The sequence below is a fragment of the Natator depressus genome, chromosome 6 (assembly GCF_965152275.1).
Source record: "Natator depressus isolate rNatDep1 chromosome 6, rNatDep2.hap1, whole genome shotgun sequence".
Classification (NCBI taxonomy): domain Eukaryota; kingdom Metazoa; phylum Chordata; order Testudines; family Cheloniidae; genus Natator; species Natator depressus.
In genome coordinates this window covers 33,708,539-33,732,696 of record NC_134239.1, presented here as the reverse complement: position 1 = coordinate 33,732,696, position 24,158 = coordinate 33,708,539, and the positions used below count along the sequence as shown (strand labels likewise).

At 43.6% G+C, this 24,158-nt stretch overlaps 1 protein-coding gene across 1 annotated transcript in view; it reads left to right on the top strand.

Moving 5' to 3' along the window:
* Positions 1–22,541, top strand: part of TRIM66 (tripartite motif containing 66) — a 73,077-nt gene extending 50,536 nt beyond the window's left edge. The window contains exons 11-20 of the mRNA XM_074956930.1: positions 3,274–3,546; positions 3,762–3,987; positions 11,539–11,599; positions 12,999–13,173; positions 14,085–14,389; positions 16,033–16,165; positions 17,814–17,888; positions 20,166–20,318; positions 20,991–21,209; positions 21,528–22,541. Coding sequence (XP_074813031.1) covers positions 3,274–3,546; positions 3,762–3,987; positions 11,539–11,599; positions 12,999–13,173; positions 14,085–14,389; positions 16,033–16,165; positions 17,814–17,888; positions 20,166–20,318; positions 20,991–21,209; positions 21,528–21,587 — 1,680 coding nt within the window. The 3' untranslated portion in view covers positions 21,588–22,541. The remainder of the gene's footprint in view (positions 1–3,273; positions 3,547–3,761; positions 3,988–11,538; positions 11,600–12,998; positions 13,174–14,084; positions 14,390–16,032; positions 16,166–17,813; positions 17,889–20,165; positions 20,319–20,990; positions 21,210–21,527) is intronic.
* The last annotated feature ends 1,617 nt before the right edge of the window (positions 22,542–24,158 follow it).

Sequence of the window (24,158 nt, the reverse complement as noted above, 5' to 3'; positions counted from 1 at the left end):
TATACATACAGAGAAGGTGGAAGTTGCCATACAAACTGTAAGAGACTAATTAAGATGAGCTATTATTATCAGCAGGAGAAAAAAACTTTTGTAGTGATAATCAAGATGTCCCATTTAAACAGCTCACAAGAAGGTGTGAGGATACTTAACATGGGGAAATAGATTCAATATGTGTAATGACCCAGCCACTCCCAGTCTCTGTTCAAACCCAGGTTAATGGTATCTAGTTCGCATATTAATTCAAGCTCAGCAGTTTCTCATTGGAGTCTGTTTTTGAAGCTTTTCTGTTGCAGAATTGCCACCCTTAAGTCTTTTACTGAGTGGCCAGAGAGGTTGAAGTGTTCTCCTACCGGTTTTTGAATGTTATCATTCCTGATGTCAGATTTGTGTCCATTTATTCTTTTGCGTAGAGACTGACCGGTTTGGCCAATGTACATGGCAGAGGGGCATTGCTGGCACATGATGGCATATATCACATTGGTAGATGTGCAGGTGAACGAGCCTCTGATGGCATGGCTAATTTGATTAGGTCCTATGATGGTGCCACTTGAATAAATATGTGGACAGAGTTGGCATCGGGCTTTGTTGCAAGGATAGGTTCCTGGGTTAGTGTTTTTGTTGTGTGGTTGCTGGAGAGTATTTGCTTCAGGTTGGGGGGCTGTCTGTAAGCAAGGACTGGTCTGTCTCCCAGGTTCTGTGTGAGAGAGGGATCTTTTTCAGGCTAGGTTGTAGATCTTTGATGCGCTGGAGAGATTTTAGTTGGGGGCTGAAGGTGACAGCTAGTGGTGTTCTGTTATTTTCTTTGTTGGGCCTGTCCTGTAATAGGTGACTTCTGGGTACTCTTCTGGCTCTGTCAGTCTGTTTTTTCACTTCAGCAGGTGGGTACTGTAGTTGTAAGAATGCTTGATAGAGATCTTGTAGGTGTTTGTCTCTGTCTGAGGGATTGGAGCAAATGCGGTAGTATGAAATCCTGGCACCATTGAAGTTAATGGCAAAACTCCCATTGACTTCAGTGGGGCAACCATTTCACTCACAGCATGCATGGGTCTTTGTGAGTGAGACCTTAGTGTGTAACAGATGGTGACAATGTTGTAATATTCTCGAGGAAAGATGTATATATTGGTTACAGCAGGAGACAAAAAGTGAGGACATCTGGGTTCTACTCCCAACTCCACTACTAGCTTGCTTAGGGGTGTATGCAAAAAAAATGGATTTCAGCCACCATTGCTTTCCTTCAGTCCTGGAGCAGCTTTGATCTGGTCCTCAAGTGCCAGTTAGAACAACCTGAGGGCTGGTTTAAGTGGAGGGTGTTACAGCAGCCCAGATAGCTGAGATGCAGGGAAAACCCAGCCACTTTCCCTTTTCCCAAGCCACATTCTCTGCACTTGCCACAAGAAGGGATGGTGGCACAGAGTCTGATCTAGTGACACTATCTCACCTGAGGTTCCCCCTACAGGGAAATCTTGCTGTGGCTGGTTAAGCTCTAGTGGACTTTTGTGCTGACAGAGTGACATAAACTTACCCTAATGCTGGGGAAGATAAGGTCCCTTCTATCTTAAATGCAGTCGTCTTATCTTGTTTAATAGGAGCCTGATCCTGCAGTCCTATTCAGGCAAAACTCCCACGGTAGGATCAGGTCCGGGGTGGTTAAAAAAATTAAACTGCATGTGCAGGTGAAAATAAGTCATAGGGCTGGATTCTGTTCTCAGCATGTACCTGGGCTGCACTGTAAGACTTTCAAATACCTCTTCCGACTTTATTGGAGTTAGCCAGATGTGACCCATCCCACTCCTATCTTTTGCTTAGTATACACAGGCTTGGAGACCTTCAGTTGTTAAATATCCCAGCACATTTGTTTACATTTGCCTTACAGTCCCACCACCTTACCGATCCATACACCATCTCTGCTAAAGGAGAGAGGGAAGGGATCTCTACGAGAGATCCTTTCTACCTCCGCTAGCCTGCGTCTTTCTCCCCTGCATGTCCTTCCTGTGCCGCCTTATACCTCCTGTGTTAGTGGACCAATTTGCTCATTAGTCCTTCCCCCAGCCCATTCTAAGCCACTAATTAGGCCCCAGCAGGTCCACCTGAAGGAGACTTAATTGGTGTTTAAGTGACCAGAGTGCTTGCTCAGCTGTTGATTCCCAGTACTGTGCCATACTAGAATTTACACAAATATTATACAGAGAGCGGAATCTGGACAACTGTCTTTTAATGCAACTTCATTATTGCCCTGTTGACTTGGAACAAGTTATCAGAATTCAGAATGGACTAATAATAGTTAATAAATACAAAAAACAAATGGCTGTGTCTTTGTCATTCTGTATAACAAGTAAAACTTACGATATTGCAGTTAAATTAAAAGGATTTATTCAGTGAATTCTCCGGCATAATGAATATCACTGAACTGTGAGAAACTAAATGTGGAAGCATCTTCAAAGAATGCAGATCTGCTTACTTCTTAAGACTACTTACATTCGTTTGATAGGGACTATAGAAGAGTCAGGATTTCAATCATGTCACACATACAGTGCTATAAAACAGCTTAAAGAAGTCACACAGATGAGTGGATTTGCTTTGGTTTGCATATCCTTATTTCTGTGTTTGACAGTGAAATGCCCCAAGAAAGCACGAAACACTAGCAGATACATTTCATTAAAATTATTCTTGCAGAGACCTTGCTTGGATGGGTAGTTTTCCCCCCCCCTTTCTTTGATAACTAGACAGGTGCATCCTTTCTTCAACAGTCTCTGATATTTGTAACGTGTATTTTTCCCATTTACAGTTTGATGTTATAAAGAGCAGGTGCTTTAAGCTCAATTGGCCAAACTCATCCTTTGGTGTAATGTGCTCCGTATCACTGAAGTCATTAAAGTTGCACTCACTTATATTAGGTCCATTTCTTACATCGTCTTTAGTATAATTTCATTGAAATCACCAGAGTTACATCAGGGATGGATTTGGTCCAATATTCCATGTGCTTAGATTTCTCATTCATTATAAGGAGTACGAAATCAGGACTCATTATAGTGATAAGAGAGAGAGAGTCTGGTAGCTTGCAGGGAAGAGTAGGGTAGCTCTCAGGAATCTACTTTTCCAGATTTTGGCTTTAATCATGGAAATTATAAAGCCTTTTGGTAAATGACATAGATACTTTCAAAGCCCTTGTGACATGGCTGCTTCATTAGGCATTGAGTTGCAGCATCTCATGCTCTCTAGAAATAACAGCAGCATTTTACCGTTTTAAAACTGATTAACATATTTGTTTTTCAGCGTTCGGCTTCACTGAACATTGTGGGCTTTTCAAACCCTTTAGAAATGGAACCGTCTTCTACAAGGTTATCTAGGTCAGTTGATCCACAGATGCAAGGTGTATCTACTATACCGCTCAACCAATCCCAGAGCATGCTTCATGCCTCTGATGTGCAGCCAGAATCTGTGCCTAGCTACAGCTTGGCATTAGACAGAGCTACAAATGACCTGAACCCTTGGACTACTGATAACCTAGCAACAGGTGATGTGCTCCTGGGGAACACTAAGTGCAAGGTAAGAATTGCTAATACATCTGGTACCTTATAGCTAAGGAATGCACTTTAATTGATCATGCTTGTTGTTGTCATAATCAGTAGGTTGAAGATTGTTTGAAAAAAGAAATCCTGCTTCTCTAATGATATTTGAAGACTTGTTAGAGTTATTTTCTTGGAGTGGAAATTTAAAAAAGTAAACAGTAAATTTTGAATTACTCTTTTTTTCCTCTCAAGCTGGAAAATGAAGATTTTAGTACCATGAATGACCCTCTTGGAAATGACTCAGCCACTGCTGGACCGAACACCATTAATGAATTAGCTCTTCCTATGCAAAAAATGCTAGAAGAGCCTATTAATCTTTCAGTCAAGAAATCGCAACAGTGTGCCTCTCCTTCTGCACCCATCAGCAATGCTGCCTGCCTACAGTTGACCAGTGTAAAACACCTTAGAAATGAAGAAGGTACCAGGTTTTTCTTTATCGTCTGTTTTTTGTTTTGTTTTGTTTTTTAAACTGCTGTTGCCCGTTTTTATTCCGAGTGGCTAGTCAAAGTTTGGGGCTCAGTGTGTGTTCCAGTTGGGAGTAGAAATTGGTGGTAGACAGGTATTACTTTAATGCAGTCTTGTTTATTTACGAGGAATGTACAAAGTCCTGTTTCTCTGAATGCAGGAGCCAAGAACAGAATAGAGCAATTTCTTAGCTTACCAGCCCCCCAAGCCCCTTTAGCCAATACTCAACCCAAAAAGCTCTCTCTCTCTCGCTTTTTCCAGGGTCACAGGATCCTGCTTGTTTTTTTTCTTGCCTCTCTTTTCCTCTGCCTCAGTCTTGTCTGTGACCTGAATCTCTGTATATGTTCTCTCTTACTTCCACGTACCCCTGCCCAAAAACAAGACTCAGCCCCAAAGCTCCTGGACAGGTTCACACATACTTATGTCATAGGTGGGGCTTATGTTTCCAGTTGTTAATTGAAGCATGAGTTCACACGTATCAACCTCAACAAGGATTTTAACCCAACTCATGACAAAATCTCATGCAGCTCAACACTGCCATACTTGCAGGCCTTGCAGTACAGTGTGGTAATTTCTGTACCTAACTAAATGTAATTCATCTTATTGTATTGCATACTACTCCAGCATTGTTTAAAACATTATCAAGTACCTAACACAGTGGAAAGGAATTTTTAGGCTCATTTGTAGAGGAAAAACATGGAAATATCATCTCTCAAATTGCTAGCTAGGACATCACTGAATCAGAAAGGGCTGAAAGCTTGCAAGTGGTGTGCTCAGAGGATTAGTTCTCTTAGAAGATCTCCTGTTAATGAGACTTGAAGGGATCACTAATGAAGAACTGATTTAAATAGTCGAAATTCTCCCTTTTTAAAAAATTATTTCTGAAATGTAAAGTGACTACCACGAAGTGCTACACTTAGGTAGCACAGCAAATATTGGTTAAGTTAACATATATTGCACAGTGTGGGTTTTTTTTCTTGGCTTATTGTACTGCAGAACATTCCCTTCAGCCAAGGACTACGTCTCTATTCTTAATGGAGAATGAGAGTTTGCCTAACTGCCTTCACAGGCAAATTGCCAACATTGTAAGGGCTCAATGCTGCTAACTTTAAAGTCCATGAGGATTGCAGGATCAAGCTATTATTCTGTGACTTATACCAACATTTGGCTGCTTTTCTCTCTAATGGCTAAATTAATATTACTATTGGAGCAGTGTAGTTGTACTCAGAAGCTTATAATTGATACACAGAGGGCTCCGCCACAGTGAAATGAGAGAACTCATTAGTCTTACATGTATTGGGCCAGGTGCTGGCAGTTATGTCACAACACTCTGTAAGAGTAGTGAGGATCTGCAGCACTCCAGAAGGAGCACTGGAGAGACTGTGTGTCAGGCAGCTACAATCTGAGGGTACGTCTACTGTACAAAATTATTTCAAAATTATTCTATTTGAATTTTCGGAAGCGATTTTATACATTCGGTCTTGTGCGTTGCCACTAAAGCGCGTGAATTTGGTGGAGTGCGTCCACAGTACCGAGGCTAGCATCGAATGTCGGAGCAGTGCACTGGGGGTAGCTATCCCACAGTTCTCGCAGTCCCCGCCACCCATTGGAATTCTGGGTTAAGCTCCCAGTGCATGATGGGGCAAAAACATTCTCGCGAGTGTTTCTGGGTGTGTGTTGTCAGTTGCTCCTCCCGCTGTGAAAACTACGGCAGACAATCATTTTGCACCTTTTTGCAGACAGTGCAGTATGGTGCACCACTTCTCTCCTGGTACTATGAATCCACCTCGCATTTCCTCTCCTCTTTCTATGTAATCTCTATAAGTATCTAGTCTTTCTCTTCCTCATCGACCGCTTCCACTGCCAACTCTTCTCGGCCATCGTGAACTGAACAGCACAGCTTCCGCCGCCAACTCTGCTCTCCCGCTCTTGCCGCGCGTCCGAGTTTCTCCATGTTGTCTGTCCTGGGCTCCCACCTCCATGAAAGCTACAAAAGACAACCATTTCCCGCCTTTTTTCGGCTATCGTGAACTGAACAGCACCTCTTCTGCTGCCACTCTGCTCTCCTACGTTTCACGCCCTTTTTCCAGGATTACCCATGCAGGCGTCATAGCATGGCAAGCATGGAGCCCGTTCAGATCTCTGCTGCAGTTTTGACCATTGTAAATACCTCGCGCATTATCCAGCAGTATGTGCAGTACCTGCAAAACCGGGTGAGGAAGCAAGGACAGCGTGATTAAGATAATGATGAGGACATGGACACAGACGTTCCTAGAAGCACAGCATGTGGCGACTGGGAGATCATGGTGGTGATGGGCCAGGTTCATGCCATGGAACACTGATTCTGGGCCCGGGAACCAACCACAGACTGGTGGGACCGCATAGTGTTGCAGGTATGGGATGATTCGCAGTGGCTGCAAAACTTTCGTATGTGTAGGGCCACTTTCATGGAATTTTGTGACTTGCTGTCCCCTGCCCTGAAGCACAAAGACACCAAAATGAGAGCAGCCCTCACAGTTGAGAAGCGAGTGGCCATAGCCCTGTGGAAGCTTGCAACGCCCAACAGTTACCGGTCAGTCGGGAATCAGTTTGGAGTGGGCAAATCTACTGTGAGAGCTGCTGTGCTGCAACTAGCCAGCGCAATCATTGACCAGCTGCTATCAAGGGTAGTGACTTTGGGAAATGTGCAGACCACTGTGGATGGCTTTAATGCACTGGGGTTCCCTAACTGCGGCGGGGTGATAGACAGAACGCATATCCCTATCTTGGCCTTGGCACACTGGGGGCGGCCAGTACGTAGACTGCAAGGTGTACTTTTCCATGGTGCTGCGAGCACTGGTGGATCAAAAGGGACATTTCACCAACATCAACGTGGGATGGCCGGGAAAGGTGCATGACGCTCGCATCTTCAGGAACTTTAGTCTGTTTCAAAAGCTGCAGGAAGGGACTTACTTCCGAGACCAGAAAATTACTGTTGGGGATGTTGAAATGCCTATAATTATCCCCGGGGACCCAGCCTACCCCTTAATGCCATGGTTCATGAAGCCGTACACAGGCATCCTGGACAGTAGTAAGGAGCAGTTCAACTATAGGCTGAGCAAGTGCAGAATGGTGGTAGAATGTGCTTTTGGATGTTTGAAAGCACGCTGGTGCAGTTTACTGACTAAGTTAGATCTCAGCACAACCAGTATTCCAATTGTAATTGCTGCTTGTTGTGTGCTCCACAATATCTGTGAGCGTAAGGGGGAGACGTTTATGGTGGGGTAGGAGGTTGCCAGTTTCGCACAGCCAGACAACAGAAGAGCACAGCAGGGTGCGCTGTGCATCAGAGAAGCTTTGAAAGCCAGTTTCATGACTGGCCAGGGTACGGTGTGACAGTTGTGTTTTGTTTCTCTTGAAGTTACCCACCCCCTATATATATGAAAGGAAATAAAGTCACAATTGTTTAAAAACCTTTCTTTATTATTTGTTGCACAACACATAGAGAGAAATCAGAAGGTAGACCTGCGGGGGAGAGGTATTGGGGGAGGGGGGTGGAGGAGGAGGGAAGGACAAGTCCAGAAACCAAATCAAAATTTCGGATATGCCAGCTTTCTGCTGCTTGTGCAGCCCTCTGGGGTTGAGTGTGTGGGTCCCCGTAGCCTCCACACACCCCCACCCCCATGTTCTTGGGCGTCTGGGTGAGGAGGCTATGGAACTTGGGGAGGAGGGAGGGCGGTTATACAGGGGCTGCAGCGGCAGTATGTGGTCTTGCTGCCTTTCCCGCATTATATCCACCATACAGCGGAGCATGTCAGTTTGCTCCCCCATGAGTTTGACCATAGCATCCTGCCTGCTCTCATCGCATGCATCCCACCTCTCTTTGTGTTCATTTAACGCTTTACGGGACTCTGCAATTGTTTGCCTCCATGCATTCAGCTGGTCCCTATCAGTGCGGGAGGACTGCATGAGCTCGGCGAACATGTCATCCCGAGTTCCTTTTTTCCCTCTTCTAATCTGGACCAGCCTCTGGGACGGAGTAGGTAGGGGCCGCGCTGAAACATTTGCATCTGTGGGAGGAGAAAAAGGGAGGGTAGTATTTTAAAAGATGCATTTTAGAGAACAAAGGGGACACTTTCTCCGTGAAACAGGCAATTCATAGTACACAGCACATGTTCTTTCTGTACAAGGTTGCATTTTGCCTCTTATACTGAAGTGCCTGCCACTTTGGTGTGAGTAAGCCATCACACGTGGCTGGGCAACAGAATTCAGCTTGCAGGCAGCCATGGTAAGCCCTAGGGGTACGCGGGGTTCTGCTTCTTCCGCATTCATTTCAATGCTTTCAAACTGCCAGGCCCCCTTTCCCATAGCAAGCAATGCCTCGTGGGTTTGTCATATAAAAGGAGGGCCTGCAGGCTCTCTGGGATGATTGCTTCACACAACAACCCCCCCTCCCCCCCCCGCCCCCACAGTGTGGCTCCAATGAGGCTCTGAGCAGGGATGAGCCCTTTAAACTAAATGCGAACAGTCCAGCGTGGCTGGGTTTCCCCCCCCCCCCCCACCGCGTGGCTCCGATCAGGGTCTCATTCACCAAAAGTGCCTTCTCCAGGGTCATGGTCCGGGAGCCCACATTGGGAGTTGGGGGAGGCTATTGGGTCCAGCGTTAAGAATAGTTCCTGGCTAGGGGGGAAAATGGATTCCCCACTTGCCCCCTGTGCACTGCCCTCCTCCTCTTCATCCTCCAACAACTCATCCTCCTCACTCGGTGCAACTGCCCCCTTGCAGGTGGTGGGATAGTGGTGGCATCACCCCCCATAATTGCATGCAGCTCATGGTAGAAGCGGCATATATGGGGCTGTGACCCAGAGCACCCATTCACCTCCCTGGCTTTTTGGTACGTTTGCCTGAGCTCCTTGATTTTTGTACGACACTGCTCTGTGTCCCTGGAGTAGTCTCTTTCCGTCATGGCTCTGGAGACTTTAGTGTACGTATTTGCATTTATTTTTTTGGAATGTAGTTCTGCCATAACAGATTCGTCTCCCCAACATGCGATGAGATCCACTACCTCCCGTTCGGACCATGCTGGAGCTTGTCTGCGAATCCAGGACTGCGTGGTCTCTTGTGATGGTGGACTCTGCACGGTCGCCTGTGATGGTGGACTGTGCTGATGGTGACCAAACATGAAATGAAATTCAAAAGTTCCCAGGTCTTTTACTGCCTACCTGGCGAGTGCATCAAAGTTGAGTGTTGTACAGAGCGGTCACAAGGGAGCATTCTGGGATAGCTCCCGGAGGCCAATAACATCAAATTACATCCACAGTACCTGTAACCCGGAACTGTGATCTCGATTTTAGCGCTACTCCACTTGCCGAGGTGGAGTACAGAAATCGGATTAAAGAGCCCTTTAAATCGAAAAAAAACGGTTTGGTCGTGTGGACAGAATCAGTTTTATTTCAAATTAATTTGGCTAATTCCGAAATAACCGTGTACTGTAGACTTGGCCTAAGTGCCATTGCTGTCCTTGGAGCTCTGGCCCCAGTCTGCGGGCTGGTGTAAAGATCAGAGCCTTGAGCATGCTTCCTCCCTGCCCCCTTTTATCCTGTCCTGCTCATCAGGAAGGAGCAGAAGCGAGTAGCCCTTGCACTTCCTGGAATGTAGCGATTGCTGTTGTGGAGGATCTTTTGCAGCTGCATGATATGGGAGGCTCCGTGCTTACTGTGACATACCCAGGATACAATCCAGACAATGAGCAGTTGTCACCCCTGCCCTCTAACCTGGGGTGCCCTTTACACTGCTTTGCTGCTGTAGCCTCCAGTCTGGACTACTCATTAAATGCCTCCAGCAGCATGCAAGTCACTCCCAGCTATGTCTGCGTGTGCACTACAGACAGCCAAACCTTGGCTCTTGCCAGCCTCAGTTATACTGCAGGGTGGCCCCAATACACTCCCAATCTTAGATTTCCCCCCAGAAATGTATGCCTTGTATTGCCCAGCTCTCTCCTAGACCATACAAATTCATATAAAGTCCATATTTCTTTAATATAAATAATATGCACACACCCGATTATCCCAAGTTGAGTTTCCAGACACTTCAATTTAAACACACTTGATTAGATGAAACAATAAAATAAGCTTAACAACTACAAAGAAATAGATTTTGAGTACAAGTAATGAGGTATGAAAGTCAGAAAGGATTACAAGAACAATAAAGATAAAATGCAACTGGCACCTAACTTAACAAACTATGTTAAATTCAAAGCAAAGTTTTTCTCACCACATGCTCTCAACAATCGTACGGCCCAAACTTCATAGGCCAGGACCCCTCCCCCAGTGCTTCTTTTGTTTCTGCTGGTGCAGTGAATCAAAGGACAGAGAGAGAGGAGGGTTGTCTTGGGGTCTGTCTCTTCTTTTTGTAGTCCTGTCCTCCCTTTGAGAAGCATTTCCTGTTGGGAGCAGCACGACAGGCAGTCTGTGTGGAAGGGAACTCCATGCTGTTTCTTTGCTAAGATGTAGATTTTTGCCCTTGCTCCCTTTCCTGCCAAAGAATGGCCACTGAGCAGGTAATGGTCCATCAGCCTTGCTGAGGTGTCACCTTGCCCTTTGTCTCTGAGGAACTGGTTTGATCACGCCCCAGATTTCTCTGGAAAACATACTTTTAGCCATGATTTCAGCTTGGTCATCACTTCACATATCATGCTGCTAACATATATTTTTGCCATGGCATTATTGATCAGCAAATTGAGTTTTCAGATGATACCTCACAAAGCATAGTTTGGACAAAGATTATTACAACAGCATGTAGGGTATGGACACGGGTACGTTCAGTCATACTCACCCCTTCGTGGCCATACAAGGGCATCTCACAATCTGATCCAAGTGCAGTGCTCCTGCAACATTTACCTTACACTTATGTGTTGACTGCTTAAAACTGTGGCATTCTGATTATTTTCTCTTTAACATTGTCCTATTTAAGGAGGAAAATGGTAGGGTTCATAATGGACCCAATCCTGTTCCTATTTCAGTAAATAACGGTAGAATAGAGCCCCCTGTCCCAAATTAATCCTATGTAGTTACATTTTATAATGGGGATTACACATGCACAGTGCCACATGGGGAGGAGAAAAATGGTGCTTGTGTGTGTGAGGAAGGATGGGCTGTGGGAGATTGATATTCAATTCCTGCTCCTCCACAAATATCCTGTGTGATCTTGAGCAAGTCATTTAGGCCCAGATCCTCAAAGGTATTTAGGTGCCTAACTCAGTGCCTCAGTTCCCTATCTGTAAATGGGGATAATAGTGTTTCTCTACCACACAGAGGTGTTGCGAGGACAAAGACAGTAAGGTTTTGTGAGGGGCTCAGGTACTGTGAGTGATGGCGGGGCATGTAATTACCTTAGATAGATATGAAATTATTCCAGATTGCAAATATATCACATCACATTACATGAATATTAAAGTACCCTAATCTGACTCTAATATTATAGATAATATTATAGATATTTTCTTAATTTTCTTTTTCTGTTCCAGAATCCATTAATTATGAAAAGGAACATATTGAGATGGATGTAAAAAGTAATCAGAACATCAGGTAAAAGAATCACTTTCTGCATAGAAGTACTGGCCATGAAATTTGATGCACATAGTAAAATAGTCAGAGTGTATCCAGCTTAGTGTTCTTGGCAGGTTGTTTTAAAAGGAAAACAGGTTGCCTTGTAACTAATAATTCCAGAAGACATAAAGTAGCAACCATGACTAATGCCATATATTCCAGTTGCTTGAAGGCATCTGCAAGGGCTTTTTGAAATTGCATTGGTATCTTTAAGGGGTGTGAAATGGGCCCCATCCATACTGGGACTTGGGGGAGCACAAAGGTGGCTCCAGCTGCACACACCACCCTCTCCACCTCTGCAGCTATGTTGCACAGAGCTCTGGTATGGGTGAGAATCTGGGCCTGCATATCCCTGATGAACAAAACAAGTACATCTACCAACACCTCTTGTGTTCCTAATTTCAGTGGAATGTACACTTAACACAGCAATACTAGCAGTGTGTGTATTAGGGATCTAGCAGCTTATGGGGTCAGGGAGGGGTGGGTGATTAAATAAGATCACTGGCAAGTGAAGGCACATTATCACCTTGACAGAAAAACAAAGATGCTTCCAGACCCTTCTCGAAGCTCATTTTTATTTTAGCTGTCTCTTTATAATCAAGTATCGGTTAATTCTCCTTAAATACGACATTATTCTGCTCCGGTTTCTTATAAAAAATACACATACACATTTTACAGCTAAGGGTCCTTACCATTTTATAGCACTTTGTTCACCTGTATAAATTAGTTGGAGGTATCAACCCAGCTCAGGGCAGACAAATTTCCATTTTAAAAAGCATTTTCATAAACTGGAAAACTACATTTTCAAAGCAATGTTGGATTTGTACATCTTCAGTGACACGCTTTATGAGCATACAGAACATGTCAATATTTATAGACTGTACCATTAACTACTGAAATGCCACATAATCCAAATTATATATGAAAAATACTGTATAGTCCAGAAAGATACAACAGAACAAGGAGTGCATGACTCTAAATTCTTGCCATTTTTGCATAATTTTGCTTCCAAAAATTGTTTTCCGAATATTTTCATTTTGAAATGATGTGGCTAGTGTGATCTTTGTTGAAGCCAGTCGCGCTCTAACTGGCTTTGGGCAGTTGAAGCACAAAGGCAGGAGGGTAGACATCATAGGTAGAGATTTAGGCCCCGATTCAGCAAAGTAGCTAAGCACATGATGAAATTCAAAAAGGTGAGGAGTCCTGTTCCTATTTAGCAAAGCATGTCAGCGTGTGCTTAAATTCCACTGACTTCACCTTTAGAGGATGTGCTTTAACGCTTTGCCTTAAAAAACAAACAAAGAGTAATATGGAAAAGATGTTGAAATTAGGAGAAGAGGACTTTGTACAATACTAATGAATTTTATCATAATTTCAGAGCTTATACTAAAGAGCTGAAGATACCCTATGTGCGATTGGAACGCCTGAAAATATGTGCATCAGAATCTGGGGAGCTTCCAGTGTTCAAACTGCAGCCCCAGAAGGATGACCAAGATGAGACTTTCCTTCTGATAATTGAATGTGGTACCCAGTCTTCAAGTATGGCTATAAAAGTGAGTTGGGTTTGCATCGTTGTTTGCTTGCTTGCTTTCTCTCTCTTCTCACACTGACTTTGCTAGGCTTCTTGTGATACTCTGAACTGCTCTGCTGATGGATTTTACTGTTCTAAGGTACTCTTGATACTTTGGTGATGGGCAGCAGTATAAAACCCTAAGATTAATAGCTATTGCAGCACTTGTTAGCTGTATTCTTAGAGTATCTCCCACCACACCGTTACTTCCCTTTCAAGAATACTTCAGATAGGCTTTGACAACAAAGCAGTGGTTGTATATTGGTGCTGTAACTGGCCCCTTTGATCCATCCATCATACAGGGTGAACCACTTAAAAACAAATCTAAGACCTGTCAGACCTATGCTTTAGAACTGAAGTTCAATTTAATAGTATTTTAAAAGGAACCCTCTGCCTCCTCAACATAGCTTTGGGCCTGAACTAGTTCCCATTGAAATCAGTGGAGGTTTGGCATTGACGTAGATGAGAGCAACAGAACTAGTCCCTTTTTGACACACACAAGTGCATTTCCTTTAAAACTTGCATTCACCAGGGATGCCGCATGGAATTTAGTTGTCATGAAAAACAATATAGGACTTGACATCTAAGCTGGAACTGGTTCCTGTGACAGACTTTTAATAATAATAATTAATTATATCCAGTTCTTACATAGTACGTTTCATCTTTAGTTTTCCAGGCACTTCACGATGGAGGTCAGTATCATTATCCCTGTTTTACAGATAGGGACATTGAGGCCAGGAAGGGAAGTGACTTGACCATGGTCACCTAGCAGGCCAGTAGCAGACACCAGAGTCCCAGTCCAGTGCTGTATCCAGCAGAGTCCACTTAAGATAGGAGTTAGGGCATCAGCTGTGAAAAAGATGATTCTGTTATTCTGGATTTCTTTGTCCCAAGGTCAATCAAGATAGTCTGCCTGAAGGACCGATTCCCACATATGAAGATAGGAAGTTCCCCATCAGCCGCCCAGCAGGACCGGCACCATCTGCTTTTGTAGATATCCCTCCTGTTGATCACAAGCTTAGCAATGGGAATGGCATCCCCAGCATGAAAAAATCTCTGCTCGCTCAGGAAGCCAATCCGATTGAGAATGAGGATTTCTGTGCCGTTTGTCTGAATGGAGGAGAACTGTTGTGTTGTGATCACTGCCCCAAAGTGTTCCATCTCTCATGCCATGTTCCAGCTCTGCTCAGCTTCCCAGTGTGAGTACATATAACACTTTCCTTTTTCTGCCTCTGAGTCTGCCTGAGGGGCATATATGTCAGTGTTACAAGGGCTCTTTCACTTTCTCTCTCTGTGTTGCCTTTTTTGTTCATTTTACAAAAGGCAGAAAAATTCTCCCACTCTCTCATACCAGGAGTCAGATGAATTATTAACCATATCTATGATCTCCTCCAGCAGTCAGCCAGCACTATAATGGAGAGACAGACTTGAATTTTATAAATATGACTGTACTGTGACAACTAAATCCTTAGATTTTGTATAAAATCTGTGGTAAAATTCAGATTATCCCCTATTGGGGTAAAAAACAGTACAGAGACCAGGAAAATCAGTGAGTTTCATTTTGTAGAGTTTCCTCCTAGTTTCATTAGGGGGAGATCGTCACACGCACGCAGGCAGGCAGTCAGCAAGGCCTTCTAAATACAGTATGTGGATGACCTCAACTTCAGACCTATGACTATTAAGATATTTGTGGAAGGCTGGGGCTTTTGTACAGTGAACCAGTGCTTCTGCACTAGCCCCTGGGTCCTTCTCATCTCTCTCAACCTGCCAACAGCTATAAACCGCAGTTCCATGATTCTGAATTTCAGCTGTAAGTCATTTACAAAAGGAAGAGTCAAAGGACACCACATTTGTGTGGAGTTCAGGTAAATTTGCCTCTAAAATGACGGAAATCCCTTGAAAGGTGGGGTATTAGTTTGAGGGGTATGGACAATCCTTTCTCCTCACAAGCCAGCAAGATTTCATTTTGTTGTTGTTGCTAGAAATAGCTAAATTGTTAAACCATTGTATAAAGTAAAACATTTCAAAACATTGAATAAAGCAAACTTTCCCTATAACATAAACGTGCTGGGCCAGCTTCAGATTCATCCCTGTTGAAGACATTTGGTCCCTAAATGTAGCTAGTTCATTTTCAGGGGCAGGAGGGAGGCAATGTTGTTTGCCTGCCATTGTAACTTTTCTTAATGGTCGCTATTTAGGCCTGCATTCTGCAAAAGTTGCATCTGTCCAAGTTCCATTGAAAGCAGTGGGCTCCTGCTAAAGCAGGGGTGGCCAGCCTGAGCCTGAGAAGGAGCCAGAATTTACCAATGTACATTGCCAAAGAGCCACAGTAATTCATCAGCAGCCCCCCATCGGTTCCCCCCCTGCTCCCAGCACCTCTCACCCACCGGCAGCCCCACCAATCAGCCTCTCCCTCTCCCTCTCCCATCTCCCGATCAGCTGTTTCGTGGCATGCAGGAGGCTCGGGGGGAGGGGAGTGAGGGCATGGCAAACTCAGGGGAGGGGATGGGAAGGGATGGAGTGGGGGCAGGGTCTGTGGCAGAGCCAGGGGTTGAGCAGTGAGCACCCTCCCGGCACATTGGAAAGTTGACGCCTGAAGCTCCAGCCCCAGAGTCGGTGCCTATACAAGGAGCCACATATTAATCTCTGAAGAGCCGCATGTGGCTCCGGAGCTCACTGCTGTAGCTCGCGAAAGCTTATGCTCAAATAAATTTGTTAGTCTCTAAGGTGCCACAAGTCCTCCTTTTCTTTTCTCTAAATACCGTGTTTCTCAAAGCTTTCCATTAGGGATCAGTTGTCCTTTCAATTCAGAGACATTAAGTTTTGCTGTCTTGTGCTGCAGGGGAGAATGGGTGTGTACACTCTGCCGTAACCTGTCAAAGCCCGAGGTGGAGTACGACTGCGAAAACACACGCTACCGCCGTTGTAACAAAGGGGAGAGAGCACTGCATGGCCTTGATGACCTTGACCAGAAGGTGGGTACAAATATATACTAATAAATATAGACACAGAATTCCCAATTGCCAGTCTCCTCAGCTATTAAATCCCCCTTGAAATATAACTCTATTCTGAAAGCCTGCGCAGTAAACTCCAGTCTACTCAGCACCTTGCAACATGAACCAAGAGTCACAAATACAAGACAGAGCTTGTGCATCTCAGTGATATCTGGGCTTAGATCTTTTGGAGTTGAACAGTGAAGTTTCTGTAGGGAAAAGGAATGGGCTACAAAGATTTCCCTTGGTTGGTTACCGAACAAAGCTGAAATGTAATGGCTCGCTGACCGTTCTGGAGCAAAATTCCTGGCATCAACTGAGAAAACAAAAGAATGATGATAGAAATGTTTCTCGAGTTACCATGATCTGTATGCTTTTTTTATATTGTACTACTAACCATCTTTCACCAGTTATATATGCATTTATATCAATATGGAACATTTGGCCAACTACTACCAGAGATTTGTGCTGATTGCCTCCTGTTAATTGGTCCTTGGTGGCGAGCTTTCTAAAGAAAAGATTTCTTTTAATTGTGGCTGTGTTTGGATGCATTGAGAAGATTTTATAAAAGGGATTAGACAGAATAGGAAGCAGCAAAGAGTTTATCTTTTGCAAAATTCTAAGTAGTATCAAATTATTTGATGTTTGTTAGATTCTGTATGCTTAAAGAAATAGGGTCAATAAATTAATGTCAACTAGCAGACACCCAGAGCCAAATTTTCAAAGGGCCTTTGAAAATATACGTGTGAGATGAGTAAGTGTACCCATTTTTGCACACAAAACAATTGTGTGTGTGTGTGTGTGTGTGTGTGTGTGTGTGTGTAAGCGCTAGTCTTCATTCACAGATGTAGCCCTTTGTGCACTTGCAAAAAGAAAAGCTAAAACGGAGGCCACATTTTCATGTTCTGTACATATGATACCTCCATGTAGATCACAGCAGGTGCCTCTGACAGTGAAATGTTCTCAGCTAAATCGTTTTTACTGTTGTTGCTGTTCTTTTAATCAGTGACTTAAAGAAGTGTGAGTGTGGAAGGAGTGAGTGCAGAAGGGGGGATGGGGGGTGATTTCCCAAGAGTCTGTCTAATAATGCCATAAAACATTTATTTAGAAAGAAACATCCAAAATAATATGGATCTTAAAAGAAACAGAAGAAAAGTAGAGTTATCATCATCATCATGGTGTGTGGTATTAAAGTACTTGGTTATGAAATGAGGCTGATTTTACACAGGGTTAGGAAGCATACCCTTTAGTATTCAGAAGTGCATGCATAGGTGCTGACTCCGTGGGTGCTCTGCCCCCCCCCCCCGCCCCAGCTCACCTCCACCTCTTCCCCTGAGTGCGCCTTCCACACTTCTGCTCCCAGCCCTTGCCACCACGAAACAACTGTTTCACGGCATAACAAGCTGTGGGAGGGAGGGGGAAGGAGCAGGAACGTGGCGTGCTCAGGGGAGGAGGCGGGGAAGAGGTGGGCGGAGATTTGGGGCAGGGACTTTGGGGCAGGGCTGGAGTCAGGGCGGGGCCAAGGGGCGTGAGCACCCACCGGCACCAGGAGAAGTTGGCGCCTATGAGTGCATGGCTCAGCAGCAACTCCCAGTAGTCTCAGCATTGATTCTAATTTTGGATTTTACAGAAATGTGAAAAGTTGGTGCTTGCCCTGTTCTGCAGTAGCCTGAGCCTTCCGTTCCATGAGCCTGTCAGTCCACTGGTAAGTGCTACCTACGCAGGGAACTAGGAGAAAATCCAAAGAATAATCGACCTCTTCTTGTCTTCTCAAAGGATCATCACTGACATTCCAACCAAACAGTGGCGTCACCTACTGTTAGGTGTTCCCTTTTGTGCAGTGCCACTAAGGTACCAGATCAGAAACCAGAACACTGATGACCTATACAACATGCCAGCAAATTTTCTAATAGCACGTTTGGGTGTTCAGTGTAAGATGCTTACAAAATGCCAGGTTGGTGGGAGGTGTCACATTAAGTTAGGACTATTGATTTACTGGCAGTGGCAGATTAGCCACTGGGCCAATGGGGCCTGTACCCAGGGGCCCCGGAAAAATGGGTGCCCTGGTGCTCCGTTTTGCTCCATCTGCCTACTGAGAACTCTTGCCTGTGCGAGAGGACGGTGCGCGGGGGCTTGCCCCGCTCCGCCTGGCAGAAAGCGGGGGGCCCCACCTGCTCTGGCCCAGGGCCCCCACAAGCTCTAATCCACTTACTGGATATGTAGAAAATGCAAGATAGCCCAGTGGTGCAGTGGAAGTATATCATGCTGCCATACGAGTAGGTTTGGAAGGATTAAATTTTTACCAGTAAATGTTGGTAAACATCAATTTCACCTTACAAACACAAACCAACAATAAATATTTCCATCTATGATAACAATTTACAGGTAGGCAAAGTAAGAAAAATGCAGCTTGAGACTGTATTAGAGTTTGAATTAAGGGTATTTGCTTTGTATATTTTGACATGTGATGTTGACCGTTTGTGTTTTAACGATTATAAAGCTTTAACTTTTTGAATCTCTGTCTGTCATTAAATTATTGTCTCTGACTCCCCCAACCCTTAATTTCCCAAAACTGTGAAAATTTGAATAGATTGAAATAGAAAAAAAAGCTTAAAACCCATAATTTTACACAACTGTAAAAATTTAAATTGATAAAAATAAATGCTTAAAAATAAACACTGATAATCTGTCAAAATTATAAAAATATAAAAATTGAATTCTGCCAACATACCTAAGAGTGACCTGGAGTAAGAGTAACTGGATGCATGATAGAGTTGATGCCATTCTCTGGTGTCTGTCTCTTAAGACAGTCGTTGCTCGTTGATCCATGCACCATACTGTCTCTCCAGTATTTACTGGGTATGTTTGAGGAGAACACAGCAGTAAATATCATGATACTGGACCCCAGCATGAAGCAGTTTGGAGGAGAAAATTAGAGAAAAGCAGGATGAATGACCCATATATACTGTTTCCACAGTATGCATCCGATGAAGTGAGCTGTAGCTCACGAAAGCTTATGCTCAGATAAATTGGTTAGTCTCTAAGGTGCCACAAGCTCCTTTTCTTTTTCCATATAGTAATATAATAGAAGGGAAAAATTACAACTCAAAGCAAATCACCAAGCACTTGTGGAACTCATTACCCTCAAGCAAGGTGCTTCTTGGGAAGATTAAATGAGAGGGGAAGAGAGAGATATCTGGCACCCACCAAAGAAGCTGAGGTTGGCATCAGAAAAATTCTGTGGGGACACACTTTATAGCCACTACAGGCTGAGCCCTGACAATGGTGCTTTGGCTTAAAGGCAGTATAAGAATGCCAGTCCATTATGGTTTAACCCGCAGTTTGTGCCCCCTAAAGGGCCCTGATTAGTTTTAGATACATTTGTTAAGAACATAAGAATGGCCATGCTGTGTCAGACCATCTATCCCAGTATCCTGTATTCAGCAGTAGCCAGTGCCAGACGCTTTTCTAAACTGCAAGGTGACGTCGTCTCAGAACATTATTGTTAAGGCTGATTGGGGGAGATGCTGGTTTTTTGTCAGTATTACACATGTTACTGTATCCATAAGGGTTAAATGACAACAGGAGCATCATGCTATAATGGGGTGGAACTCCAGAGACTGGAAATAACAGAAGAACAGTTACCACAGTGCAGTGGTTTGAAGATCAGTCTTGCTAGCAGATACGTGTTTAATCCAGACTCATATTTGTTAACTAAGGAATGAGGAAGATTATCTTTAAGTGTAGGAGTCAGATTTTTCCTCAGATTTCCTGTGTAACCATGGGTGAATCACTTCTGTTATTCTGTAACTCGCTTTCCTTATTTGTGGAATGGAAATAAATAAGTACTATTATCTCACAGGGATGTTTGAGATCTTCAGATGGAAGGCAATATAGCCAGAGTGGTATTATTAATTAACTGGGTTCCCACTTTGAGAAAGGTTATGCCCAACAATCTCCCTGCATTTTCTTTTTATCACAGGCTCGTCATTATTACCAGATCATCAAAAAGCCCATGGACCTGTCAATCATGCGGAAAAAACTCCAAAAGAAGGACAAATCACACTATTCTGCACCAGAGGAGCTGGTAGCCGATGTGCGTCTCATGTTCTGGAACTGTGCAAAGTTCAATTATGTAAGTATCTACTATGCAGAAACCAGCACACACCACCATCAATCTGTGAAACAACAGAAATCTTGGGTCTTATCCACCACTTTATTACACTGGTGTAACTATTGATTCCATTGGAGTTACACTGGCATAAAACTGGTCTAATCGAGTGGATAATGAGACTCCTTAATGCTGAGAAGTTCTATAGATTTGTTAATGCCAGAAATATGTGTTTGGAACTGGAGCTACAGGGATATAAAAACTAAAAGAACAATGTGTCAGCCAGCTAATGGACTGGCAGAGATGTGAGCTGCTGGAATGCTACTGGATTTACTATAAGGATCCAAACGTCCAGCAAAGTAACTGGGAGAATTAAGGTTTGCGGGAGGAGAGCTAACAGATTCCAAAGCACTGGAGGATGCTGCTCTCAGTTACTGTAGCCCATAGCAGATCCATTTTCTAACAGGTGCAGAAAATGCTTCTCTTAATAGCAGTACCTGGATTAAACGTATGGTGTAAGTGCAGAGGGATTTGGCAGACTATGGGAGGAGCAGAGGAGGCTAGCGAAGATGTAGGAGACAAGTTCCAAATACAGGACGCTCCTGTTTCAGGCAGGAGGCTAGGCAGACCTGCTATTTTAGCCTTGGCGAGTTATGGGCATACAATGATACTGGATTATTATTTCTTCCCTTGCAGCCAGATTCAGAGGTTGCAGAGGCTGGACGATGCCTGGAAGTGTTCTTTGAGGGCAAGCTGAAGGACATTTATTCAGACAAGCATTTTCCTTTGATGCAACAAGAAGACTCTGATTCTGAAGAAGTGGAAAGGGAGAATAGCCAAATGGCCCCCAAAGGGTTCCCATGGCCATCATATGGACAGGAGTGCATTCAGCCTAAAAGGAGGCGACGCCATGCTGTAAGAATGCAAAAGCAAAGGCATTTGGTTGTTAAGGGGCCACACTGCTAATTCTGTTTAGAAGTGTTGATGTGAAGTTTTGAAAATGCTTTGTGGGAATCAACTGTCAAGCTTCTATCCCATAAATGCAATCAGTTCTACAAATGTGTATAGCAAGATGCTCTCAGTGGAATAAAGTGTCAGTGGTATAAATGTGTGTGACTGAGTGAGTGAAATCTCTCAATCTACCTGGTTATCTTCCTAGTAGAAAATGGTGTAAAGAATTTTTTAGAAGACTAAGCCCTCTAGCTATTCACTGTTTGTTTCCTTTGTATGCAGGAAAGTGAAAAAACTAAAAGAACGATGTTTCAGCCAGTTAACAGCCTGCCTCAGGTGTGACCTGCCAGCGTTCAACTGGATTTGCTATGAGGAACCAAACACCTAGCAAAATAACTGACAGAGTTAAGGTGTGTGGGAGGAAAACAAAGAAAACATTCAGGTTGTTAACTTAAAACATTTATCATCTGCTGACCACCAGCCTTACTCAAAGACTTGGGGAATGATTAAGAGATTTGGGCATTTTTAATCTACCCAGTACTCTGCCTATCTAATTGCTTGTATGTTTGCAGCATTTACCCTGAAGTACTAATGTTATGGTGACATATAATGATTAATAATAAAAGTAGGATGTTAATAATCTATAATACTTCTGTACAATCTCATCATCTATTTAATACAATCCTTCATTTTATAGAGCACAGCTAACCATGTACTCTTGCATCTGCAATGCAAATGTTGACCATGATGTATGTTAAATATGGAGGCTAGTCACCAAAGACCAAATCCTGCAGTCTTATTCAGCAATTTCTCTGGGAACTCTGACTGAGTTAGGCCTGCAGGATGTAATTATCTGGTTAGTTGTTTCTTTTGAAGCGGCACATTCTCATGAAATCACAAAACAGCATGTGCTAATATCCAGGGCTGTGTGAGAACTATTTCTGAGTGCACAATGGATGCTCAATTTGCAAAGAGTCACTGCACTTGTATCTAAGTCAATGCTTTGTATTGTATCGGGGATCCCTTGAGTATCAAAGGCAGTAAAACCAAATCCTGTTGTGTCCTTTGAAATGGGCAGTGGAGTTTGCCATGTTAATGACAAAGCAATTATATGGTTATAGAAGTGCCTATAAAATAAAGTGGTATCTCGTTGATTTTCTGTTTGGTTACTTCTGGTTAACAACAATGTCTTAAAATGGTATTAGCCATTGTACACACAGAGCTCACAGGAGAAATGAAATTATCACTAATTCTTCATTTTCTCAGATTGTCCAAACCGTTGGCAGAACAATTCCTAGGGACAGATTGTAGCCTTGCAATTTCACTGAGCAAGGTGCAGTATGTAATTGTGCTGGGCCGGTTCTGAATGGTGACCCGGAGTCCAAAGGTCACAGGTTGCCTCCCTAGAGGAGAACTAAGCTGAACCAGACCTTATGCTGGCCAGCACATTGGGTGTGGGGGTGTGTGTCTTCCTCCTCCTTGCACTCCTGCCCAGCTGTGGAAGTTAGGGCCATTATCTGGCCCCAGGAGAGGAGAGCTGTTGCAAATCCCGTACCCAGTTGATTTCATTGAGCTATAATCTGTTTCCTAAAAATAAAGAAGAAATTTTCAGCACAGTTTATACTGGCTGTTGTCTGGTCACCATGTGTGTGATTTTAGAGAACACTCTAAACGAAGACTTTGTGTATGGAATAACAAGACTCCAAGGCTATATTTTGTTGTCTGTGTTACTTATTGTTTGCCATTAACTCAGTAGTGAGATGGTGTCTTCTCTGCTTTGACATAATAAAATATGCACTGTAAAAGACTGCATGTTACAAGCTGAATGAAAGGGAGAGAGATGAATCAAGGGACTGGACTGATCTACAGCATCATATGTCTGTAAGCATGTCCTGTTTGTACTAGCTGAAACAGCTGAAGGAAGATTCATGTGCCTGCCTCTTCATCAAATTCATCCTCTTAGAGCTAGCTGGAACTTCCATGGCACAGGGCACTGGCTTGCAGGTTTATGAGTGACTGCGTTGACCAGACTTACCTGTGCTGCCTCCAGTATCCTCCCAGCTGGTAATTAAACCTCCCACCAAAAGGCCTATCCCTCCATCATTACTGTTTCAGTGGGTGATACTATTGTGTAATGTTCATAGAGGGTCATAGAAATGGAAGAGACTGACATATTGGCTTATCAAGTCCATTGTTCTGCCAAGGCAGAGTAGCTTAGAATTGACTTAAGTTTCTTAGTTCCTGTAAACATATAGTTGTGTGATTTAATATTTGTTTAGTTTTCTAAAATTTGACTTTTAATCAATTAAAGTCCAGGTACATTGTTACTTTTTTAAATTAGGCCCAAGTCTGTTATGGATGTTACTGTAAATCCCAGGAGTGGAACGCTGGCAGGATATAGCTCTGAGATCCAAGCACTTTTCTAATGAGTTTGTTTAGTTCACTGGGTGTAAGGTCCTAGTGCTTTCGCTTGGATAACAGACACAACAACTGTTTAAACAACGGGTATTGGACATAATGTCATGGAGGCTGGCAGCCCAAAAGCTGAACGTAACAGCATGACAATGCACATTTTAGATCTCATGTGACTTGGAAACATCTTTAAGCCTTGATCCAGGGGTCACCACCACCATAGTGCATAATGTGTGGTGAGACCAGCATCTTCTATCACAGCAGCTTCCTTCAAATTGTTGCCTCTACAGTCTACCCTTTTGGGCCTTGGTAAAGAGGGGCACCACATCTCTAGAGCCTATGTCTACTCTAGAAATTCTTCAGGCAAAGTAAAAAAAACAGTGGCACCAAGAATGGAGGATATGAAAGCAAGAAGCTCTTTTTTTTTTTTTGCCATCAGAACAGCCATATCTATTTAACTCAAACATAAATGTTGGGTGATGTTGTTCAAAGGGTCCTTTT